The 10,476-nt window shown below is 47.8% G+C and overlaps 1 protein-coding gene across 1 annotated transcript; it reads left to right on the forward strand.

Annotated features, from left to right (window-relative positions):
* Positions 1 to 5,605: 5,605 nt before the first annotated feature.
* LOC123133892 (probable leucine-rich repeat receptor-like protein kinase At1g35710) lies at positions 5,606 to 8,612 on the forward strand. The gene has a single exon (XM_044553282.1). The coding sequence runs from the start codon at positions 5,794 to 5,796 to the stop codon at positions 8,584 to 8,586; it is 2,793 nt and encodes a 930-aa protein (XP_044409217.1). The 5' UTR covers positions 5,606 to 5,793; the 3' UTR covers positions 8,587 to 8,612.
* The last annotated feature ends 1,864 nt before the right edge of the window (positions 8,613 to 10,476 follow it).

Raw genomic sequence — 10,476 nt, forward strand, 5'->3', positions numbered from 1 at the left:
GCAGGGCGAAAGCTTTTTTCGGTATGACACTGTTTCCCGCTTTAGGCGTTCATGAAGGATTTACCACGACCTCGGTTGTGACTCCATAGACAAAAATAGATTTTCTTTTCCAACTTTCACTTTATATGCAACGGATATAGATGTACTGTTCATGGCTGTTCTATTTGTTCTCTGTCACCAACAAACAGTTCTCTGTTCTGGTGTGAACAAAATTGACCTTTTATAGTTTTGTAACAATATGGGAGAGACCAATTTGGTACATATTTGTATTAGGTTCTGATTCTCTCAATTATGTGAGTTGTAGTTATGTATGATAGTGTCAAAAAATGTCTTCTATTTTGATATAGAGGGAGTACGTTTACCGAAAAAGGGTTTCCCCCCGCTTTGTATTCCAAAGCACCAACACCGAGTACAGATAACGCTGTGGCGAGCAGCACAACACACCAGGAAAAAAAGAAAAGGAAACAAATGCCAACCACGGCAGCTTGGCAAAGCGCGGACGACCCGCCACCACGGCGCCCACCGGAAACAAATCACCACAGACCAAGGCTCCGATCCGCCGCGTACCAAGCAGCACCTCCAAGAAGGGATGCGACGCCGACGACGCTGCTGCCCGGACGAGTCCTCAGGTTTCCCCGGGCACGCGGAGGGAGGTGGGGGTGGAAACTCCCGACACCCTCCAGGAAGGAATGGTGGCACCCGCAGGTGTCACCGCGTCGGGGCCGAAGCCGGCAGGGATTTCTCCCGCATACCAACCCCAACCTCCCAACCGGACGGAACCCACCCGCCAAACCGTCGCCCACCACCATGCGCCAACGCAGTAGCGCCGCCACCCACGCCGCCTCACTACGAACACCACCACGAGGCCAAGAGGACCGGAGAGAAGCTCACCATGACGGGAGCAGCAACACCGACGCCGGGCGGGAGGGAACCACCTCCACCGCCGTCGTGCGGGAGGCCCGTGCCTCCGGCACCGTCGCGGTAGCCGTCCGGACGCGGCAGCGGGGCATGCCGGGCCACCCCCGGCCCAGCCAGGCCCAAAGCGGGCCCGTTAAGCCCCGCCGGCCGCGATGCAGCAAGCCGGCGTCGTCGCCGCCGGCGCCCAGCCACTCGTCGCATCTCCCCTGCCTCCCAGAAGCCACGCCGGAGCCATCCCCGCCGCCGGCCCGCCCAGGCCCAGATGGGGCCCGAAGGGCCCAGATCTGGGCCAAGCGGACGACGCCAGATCCCGCCACCGCGTCGCCCCGCCGCCAACGGCGGCGCCGCCGCCCAGCTGCTCGCCTGCATGCGCCACGGATCCCCGCCGCCACGCCAGACCGCCGTCGCCTAGATGCACCCCCCGGAGCCGCACCGCCCGCGCCGGAGAGCGACCGGGAGGGGAAGGTGTTCTCACCACCGAGGGAGTACGTTTCATGGTTGCGGTCTGTAGTTTTTTTGAGCTTTGCTTCGATTGGTTTGTATAGTTGGTTTGATTCTGTGAATTGTGTGAGTTGAACTGTATGAATTATTTGTGTAACTGGATAACAGTGGGTGTGTGTGTGTCTTGCATATAAATAGTGCATTTTTCATCCATCGCGGACTTTTGGAGGTTCCATGCTTGTGGGCTATAATGTTTATTCATTCATTGCAGACTTTTGGAGGTTCTCCAAGGCTCACCACATGACATTCTGCGGTATCTTATCATAGGTCTTCTTCAAGTCAATGAACACCATATGACCTTCTTTTGCTCTCTATCTCTTCATAAGTTGCCGTATCAAGGAATTGACTTACATGGTCGACCGTTCAATCATGAAATCAAAATGATTTTTTGTCACGCTTGTCATTCTTCTTAAGCGGTGCTCAATGACTCTCTCAGATTCATCGTATGGCTCATCAACTTAATTGCATCGTAATTAGTACAACTTTGAACCTTGTTCTTGAAGATTGGTATTAATATACTCAGCCATAAAGAAATATGGTTGAAAAGTTTAGTAGCCATACTATCGTTATGTCTCTGAGACCTCTTCACAACTTAATGGGATACAATTAGGGCCTCTCTGACCTCTCAGACTCCTGGATCCGCAACACAAAACGCATGCTAGTATCATCAAATGAATCAAGCCAATAGGATAAAAAAAGGTGAAGGAAGTCGCATCTACTTGAGAAATTTGGATATTTGATAGGACGAAGGGGTGGGATCGAGACATATGTGGTGGTGGCTTCTCCCTCTCCCTTGGCTTAGCTTGCTCCTGTCCCTGTTGCCCAGCCCCGCCAGACGGCGATGATGATGAAGCGACACTGGACGTCTTGGTCCCTACCAAACCGGCGTATTGCCAAAGGCTTCTTACAAGGGTGCAAGGGTATACTATTACTACTACTAGGTGATTTCTTTAAAACCTAGTACATGAACCAAGGTTTTCGAGTCGATGAGTCGACGAGTCGCTCAGGGGGGCGACTCTAGACTAGTCGTGACTAGTCTAGACTCATGGTCGACGAGTCGACATGCGATGAGTCGACGTGAGTTAAGCAGTAGGGAGCAGACCAGCAGCAGCCAGCGGCAAGCCGGCAACCAAGGGAGGAGTCACAGCAACCAACCAAGACAAGGCCATCAGGAGATGGGAGGAGCAGCCCAGCAACAGCGGCAACCAAGGGATGAGCAGCAGGCAGCAGCAACCAGGGGAGAAGGGGACGAGCAGCAAGCCAGGGCGGCGGCTGCTGCAGAAGAGGGCTGGGTCGGGGGAGGGGGGCTGGAACTGTTCGATCTAGGTTTCCAGAAGCTCCAATCTTCCTTCAATACTGGCCCACAAGGCAATATTGGCCCAGTAAGGCCCAATGAAACCCTAGCCTGCCCTCAATCTGGACCATCCATATTCTCTAATCTTCACCGTCCATCCATTCTCGTCTTATCTCTCTCTCTCACCTGCTCCCCTTCCAGCCCCTAGGCACGAATCGACAGCCGCAATGGCCTTGCTGCAGCTCCTCCTCCATGGCTTCTCTGCCTCCACCCCTTCCTCTCCGCCTCCCCCATCCTTCCCTGGAGCCGCCCCTCCTTCCCTGCTCCATTTTCTCTTCCCAACTCCTCTTCCATGACAGATTGAACGAGTCGTTCGCCTCAAAAACTGCGACTAGTCGAGACTAGTCGGGACTAGTCGATCGAGTCGCTCGACTCATCCAATGATTCGAGTCGACAGGTTGAGTCGACCTTCATGTAACGACTTGTCGACTAGTCGACGACTAGTCGCGACTAGTCGTTCGACTCGAAAACAGAGACATGAACACATACACATGTACGGAATCGGACATGGACAGGGAAAGTCATGTTTAACTGATTAACTCTAACAACCCAAAATCACCACCGACTGCGTTGGATTAAGGTTTCATATGGTGTTGAGTATTTTTGTATCTGAAGTATTGAGCCGCGAAAGTTGTCAAAGTATATTTATGTTGAAAGTTTATAATCTCAAGTAACAAAATTCAAAACATTCTGACTTCGAATTCAAATCTTATGAGCCGAAAGCTCTTTTCTTTTAATGGACAGAGCTCAAAATTCTGAATTTGATCTTCAGTATTGCCCTATTTTAGTGTCAACCTGAAAGCTAACACTTTCAGGTTCAAGGTATTTCAGTGTCAGGTCCTTCTGAAATTTATTCATAAGCTGAAGGCCTCAATTTACAGTCTTAAATTCTTTCATATGGACTGATATCTGAAAAAGAGGCTCTTGTTATAGACATATGCAAAGTTCCTTCTCTGCCTCTGCTAGATCACTGATTTTGATGTTGTTCGACTATGGAGCCTAACCTGGTTTGTGGTTGTGGTTTGGAGCGTTGTTTTTCAGCAACACATGGACGCTTGTTTTCCTTTATTGCATCGATGCCATGCAGCAGAATGTTATGCTGAAGATGGCACGTACCCTGCAGTATGACACTCTGTTTCTCACTTAGTAGTGTTCTGCAATGGATATAAATATGCTGTTCCTGAGCCTCCTCTTTGTTCTCTTTCACCAATAAGCTAGAATTATTTTGTTATCCGGTCCTGTCTAGGTTCTATAGAGCTGGCTTATTATTGTTATGATCTGAGAGATCGATTTCCTACAGAGCTGAGTTTGGTTCCTGTTCTCTGAACTTTTAGCACAACATCATCATGAGTCGTCGCTTTTTATACTATTTTTATGATTTTTTTCGATCTTTGCTCACCTTACGAACTTGTAGGCACTTGTGCCTAGTTACCTCCTCAGACTGGGTTGCTTCATACATTTACTGATTTAGCAGTTGATCATTTGGAATTTCTGCCTCGAGCGAAACCCCACGGGATCTCGCGACCGGCCGCGCCGTGACCCTCTTATCCAGCACCCCCTCCCCCCTCCTTCCCTCCCCGCCGCCGTCGTCGGCGCTCGCCGCCGGGCCTGGCCCGGGCGAGCTGGCGGTGGTGGCCTCCTCGCAATTCCCCTCTCGGCTCTCCTCTGGCGCGGGACGGAGCGGGCTGGGGAGTGTCCCTAGGCGGCGGCGGTCCGGCGTGGCGGCGGGGTCCTGGCGCTGCGTGGGTGGATGGCTGGGCGGTGGCGTCGCCGTTGGCGGCGAGGTAGCGCGGCGGCGCCCGCTCGGCCCAGATCTGGGCCCGGGCAGGCTGGCGGTGGGGTGCGGCTGCTGCGCGTCCTCCAGGAGGCGGGGACGAGGGGACGAGCGGCAGGGTGCTGGCGGCGCCATCGCGGGCTTGCTGCAGCGTGGCAGCGGGGCTTAGTGAGCCTGTTTCGGGCCTGGCCGGGCCAGGGGTGGCCTGGCATGCCCTGCTGCCGCGTCCGGACGGCTACCGCGATGGTGCCGGAGGTTCTGGCCTCCCGCACGACGACGGTAGAGGTGGTTCCCTCCCGTTCGGCTTCGGTGTTGCTTCTCCCACCGCGGGGCGCTTCTCTCCGGTCCTCTTGGCCTCGTGTTGGTGTCCGCAGTGAGGCGCGTGGGTGGCGGCGCAACCGCGATGACGCATGGTGGTGGGCGGCGGTCTGGCTGGTCGGCTCCGGTCCGTTGGGCGGTGGGGATGGAGTGCGGGAGAAATTCTTGCCGGTTCTTCGGCTCCGATGCGGTGACACCATCCCTTCCTGGAGGGTGTCGGTGATATCCATCCCCCACCTCCCTCCGCATGCCGGGGGAAACTCTAGGACATGTCCGGGCAGCAGCGTCGTTGGCGTCGCATTCCTTCTTGGAGGTGCTGCTCGGTACGCGGCGGTTCGGAGCCTCGGGTTGTGGTGGTTTGTTTCTGGAGGGCGTAGCGGTGGCGGGTCATCCGCGCTTTGTCGAGCTGCCGTTGTTGGCATTTGTTTCTTCTTTTTTTGGGGGGGGCTTGTTGTGCTGTTCGCCCCAGCGATCCTTGTATCGGTGTTGATTGCTTTGGAATACAAAGCGGAGGGAAACCCTTTTTGGTAATTTCTGCCTCTGTTTTGTTCCCACCGTGGTACTTACAAAAATGTGTGATGTCTGTTCAGTTCTGGAGGTTCAGTCATAGAGAGTGACTGGGTGATTTGACAGTTGGTTTGGCCCTGTGTTCACGGCAACCAGAAGCACATACATCTCCGGTCTTCACCTTACTGGAGAATAGTAATCACTTCACTGTGAGGCCGGGCATTGGGATGCCCAAGATTGTGGCCTCAAAGCACTGGTGGATTTGATATTTTCCTCGCACGATGACCCCAAGTCTGAAGTCTCTGTACGCATATGTTCGTCCAGCGACAGCTCTACAATGTATTTCTACCTCTAAATCTGAAGGCAATAAACAACATCAACCTGCAACTTGTCATTTTTACCAACAATCCAACTGCAAGAAATGGTGCTGCAGAAACTCTTATGCGTCTCAGTTTTCCTGCTGATATGCACATCCAAGGCGATCAACCCGGAAGCAGAAGCCCTTCTCCGATGGAAATCCACTTTGATTGGCAGCACCAAGTCACTATCCTCATGGTCGATTGCCAACCCTACCTGCTCTTGGTTCGGCATCACCTGTGATGCTGCCGGACATGTCACCGAGCTCCATCTTCCCAACGCGGGGCTCCATGGTACGCTTCATGCCTTCTACTCTCCAGCGTTCCAGAACCTCACCGCGCTCAACCTCAACAGCAACAACCTTGTTGGCCTTGTCCCAGCAAACATCTCCCTGTTTCTCGTCCTCACCATTCTGGACTTGAGCTATAACAATCTTGTTGGTGCCATCCCCTACCAACTCAGTCACCTCCCAAAGATTGTTAGGTTAGATTTGCGAAATAACCACTTGACCAACCCAGAATATGCCAACTTCTCACCTATGTCGAGTTTGAAGTTGTTATCTCTAGCTAATAATAATCTCAGTGGTGCCTTCCCACAATTCATCATCAACTCCACGAATGTGGGGATGAGATCCCTCGATTTATCCGGTAACACCTTCTCAGGGCCGTTACCAGCTTCACTGCCAGAGATGGTCCCAAGGTTGAGGTACTTGAATCTATCCGCTAATGGATTCTTTGGCTCGATACCTCGCTCATTCTCAAGGCTCCAAAAGCTCGAGACACTACGTCTCGAGAATAATAATCTCACAGGAGGAATCCCAGAGGAGCTGGGGATGATGTCTGCACTGCGATGGCTGATCCTTTACAACAACCCACTTGGCGGGTCAATCCCTGCCTCACTCGGGCAGCTCCATTCCCTCCAGTATCTCTACATAAATGATGCTGATTTGGTTTCTACTCTTCCACCTGAGCTGGGGAACCTTACTAGTCTCGAGTACATGTTCCTGGAAGGGAATCATTTATTTGGAAGCTTGCCACTATCTTTTGCCAGGGTGCAAACAATGATGTATTTCAGTCTAGGGGACAACAATATCAATGGTACCATCCCCTCAGAGATGTTTACGAACTGGACAAACCTTAAGTACTTCAATGTTGCAAACAACTTGTTAGTTGGAAGCATCCCATCGCAGCTCAGGGTGCAAACAATGGTGTATTTCAGTGTAGGGGACAACAATATCAATGGTACCATCCCCTCAGAGATGTTTACAAACTGGACAAACCTTAAGTACTTCAATGTTACAAACAACTTGTTAGCTGGAAGCATCCCATCGCAGCTCAGCAACTCCGAGGCGTTATATCTTCTCAGCCTCTCTGGAAATAACTTTACTGGCTCGATCCCGGTGGAGATGGGAAACATGGTAAACTTGGAATTGCTGGATTTGGCCAAGAATCACCTTACTGGAACAATACCACCTACTATCGGCAATTTAACAAAGTTGCGCTCACTTGACATCAGTGACAACCGTCTCGAGGGTGAGCTTCCTATGGCCATCTCCTATCTGAGGAATCTTCTTGTTCTCTCCTTGTCTGGAAACAAGTTCACTGGTATCACTCCTAATGTCCACAGCAGGCAGTCGACGATTATTAATGTGGTCGACAACAACAACAGCGTCTTTGGAGAATCATTGTCTGCCTATTGTAACCTAATAATGCTACAAGTCCTGGATCTATCAAAGAATCAAATATTTGGAGATCTCCCTGGTTGCTTGTGGAACTTGGGAGAACTGCAATCCTTGGATTTGTCGAGCAATGCTTTTGGTGGGGAAGTTCCAACCTCGGGTCACTATAGTTCTGTGCTAAGCTCGCTGCACCTGTCAAACAACAACTTCACGGGTTGCTTTCCAGCAGTGTTGAAGAACTTCAATAACCTTGTCATTTTGGATCTCGGGAATAATAAGATGTCTGGCGCAATTCCTCCGTGGATAGGGAAAAGCAATCCTTTGTTGAGGATCCTTGGACTGCGATCAAACATGTTCAATGGAAGTATTCCCTGGCAGCTATCACAGCTGTCTAATCTCCAACTGCTTGATCTAGCTGAAAATAATTTTGTAGGTTCCATACCACAAAATTTCGCCAACTTTTCCCTGATGAGACAGACATCCATGATGCCGCCGGTTATAATAATGGACATATTATATACCCAGCATGATGATTTTTATGGCCACATGGATATAGTTTGGAAGGGACGGGAGTACACCTTTCAAGGAAGAGATGCATTTGTAACTGGTATTGACCTCTCTGGCAATTCTCTCTCTGGTGAAATCCCTTCAGAGTTGACAAGTCTTAGAGGCATCCAGTTACTAAATATGTCAGGAAACTATCTTTCTGGTGGTATCCCCAAGGACATTGGCAATTTGAAGTGGTTAGAATCCCTTGACCTCTCGTGGGACAAGCTATCCGGTCCTATTCCTCCTAGCATATCAAACCTGGTATTCCTCTGCTGTCTTAATCTCTCGAACAACCTTTTATCAGGAGAGATACCTACAGGCAATCAACTCCAAACATTGGATGACCCATCAATTTATAGCAATAACCTGGGACTTTGTGGCTCTCTGTTGAACATTTCGTGTAAAAATAGTTCAAGTCTGACGACCACTTCAGATCAAGATCTTGAAGCCATTTGGATGTACTACTCAGTGATTGCTGGAACAGTTTCTGGTTTGTGGCTATGGTTTGGTACACTGTTTTTATGGAAGATTTGGAGATGTGCTTTCTTGAGTTGCATAGATGCCATGCAGCAGAGAGTTATGAACAAGATGAAGCATACCTGGGAGTATAGGAAGCTGTCCAAGTATTGAATGATGCCACACTAAACGAAGATGAAACAAGATGTAAGCGTCGTGATAATTATCTCACTTCCGCTTCAGTACAACCCCCCTAAACACATCGAGGGCTCAGGTTATCCCATACCCTTTCATAACAAAGGGCAGGATGTCTTTTCTTAAAATCTTTTTTTAGCAGTTGGTCTTTTTTTAAAGCACGTCTACGTCTCGTATACAAATTCCACAGGTGCTGGGCCGGCCCATTAAGCTACCACGTTCAATATAAGCTCAACCTAAAAATAAATACATGGAAAAGGGAGAGGTTTTGAGGATTTGAACTCAAGACCTCCCAACTGAAAAACACATGCCAATAGCCACTTCAACCAACAACGGCTTGTGTTATTTCCTAGCGAGAAATATATAAGAATACACAGTAGCGTACATATATATGAAATATTTTCTGAAAAAATGTGAAACTTTTATTAAAAAATGAGAACAATTTTAAAATCCCGAATAGTTTTGGAATTTGAGAACGAAATTTGAGCATTTTTTTTGAAAGTGAACAAGATTTCGAAACACAAACAATTTCCGAACATCTTTCGAAACATGAACAATTTTTAAAATTTGTGGTTTTCTGTGGGGAGGGGGGGGGGGTTGTTTGTCCCATTTTCTTTTTTCTTTTTCAATTTTATTTTGATCTCAATTCTCTTTAAAAAAATCATGAACTGTTTTTAAATTGTGAACCTTTTCTTAAATTCATGAACTTTTCAAATTCGGAAATATTATTTTAATATCGTGTACTTTGTTTTCAAATCTGTGAACGTTTTCAGTTTTACGAACTTTTGTTGTCCTTTGAGCTAGGTGTGGGCTTAAAAATCGACAAATCAAAGACCGAAACGATACCGAAAACGAAAAAACTAGATTTTTGGTTTTTTGTGTTGGTGTTGGAAAATTTCTGCCACAAAGTCAACATGTTGAAAAAAGGTTTATCAATTTCAGAAAAGTAGACAATTTTCTTTCCTATGTACACTCAAACAAATGTACAGCGATAAATCAACACCACCCAATCACATCCATTTAATTAAATATTATATCTACAACATGTTGATTGCTTTTCCATCTTTGCGGTGCTATTGTCGTCTTAGGACGTTCATATGAATCTCTGATTCTTTTTCCCTGTTTCTGCTTGGAGTCAGGTCATGCGAGTTCATCCAACCATTCACGTACAACTATGTGCTGCATTGCAATTTGCAAGCAACCTTGCTTCAGCAGAGGAGATTGGGTGATGGACTTGCTATCAGCCTGGTTATGAACTACTATGTCTATTCCTAAATAGATAGCATATTAGAAAGCATGCACTCTAAATTTGGCTCATGCAATAAAAAGAGTATTCATATTGCTTTCTTGAGTAAAGAAGGTATTCAAGAAATGTACGTGAAAGGAATATTGATTTATGAAGAATGATATTTCAAATTATGTATGCCAAGAAATACTCCATCCGTTCCAAAATAGATGACCAATTTTGTACTAATTTTAGTACGTACAAAGTTAGTACAAAGTTGGTCATCTATTTTGGAACGGAGGGAGTAGGTACCATACACTTAGTGTGAAATTTCAAATTTTCAAAAGGTTAATCTATTATTTTTAGGGAAGGGTATCCTACATATGATTACATGTGTTAGCCGAGACGTGCAAGGCAAGCTTACTGGTGTGACAAAAATTTGTCGAATTGGAAAAAGTTCATCAGTTTGAAAAATGTTAAGAATTTGATAAAAAGTTCACAAATCTGAACAAAAAGTTCGTAAAATAAAAAAAGTTCTCAATTTTGACAAAACAAAGTTCACAAATTTGATAACAGTTTGTGAAATTCAAAAAAGTCCATCGACTTGAAAAAATGTTAAAGAATTTGTAAAAAAGTTTTAAAAA

Source organism: Triticum aestivum, chromosome 6B (assembly GCF_018294505.1).
Source record: "Triticum aestivum cultivar Chinese Spring chromosome 6B, IWGSC CS RefSeq v2.1, whole genome shotgun sequence".
Taxonomy (NCBI): domain Eukaryota; kingdom Viridiplantae; phylum Streptophyta; class Magnoliopsida; order Poales; family Poaceae; genus Triticum; species Triticum aestivum.

Excerpts from the sequence above, each read along its gene's own strand:
- LOC123133892 (XM_044553282.1), top strand. The coding sequence starts at position 5,794 with ATGGTGCTGCAGAAACTCTTATGCGTCTCAGTTTTCCTGCTGATATGC.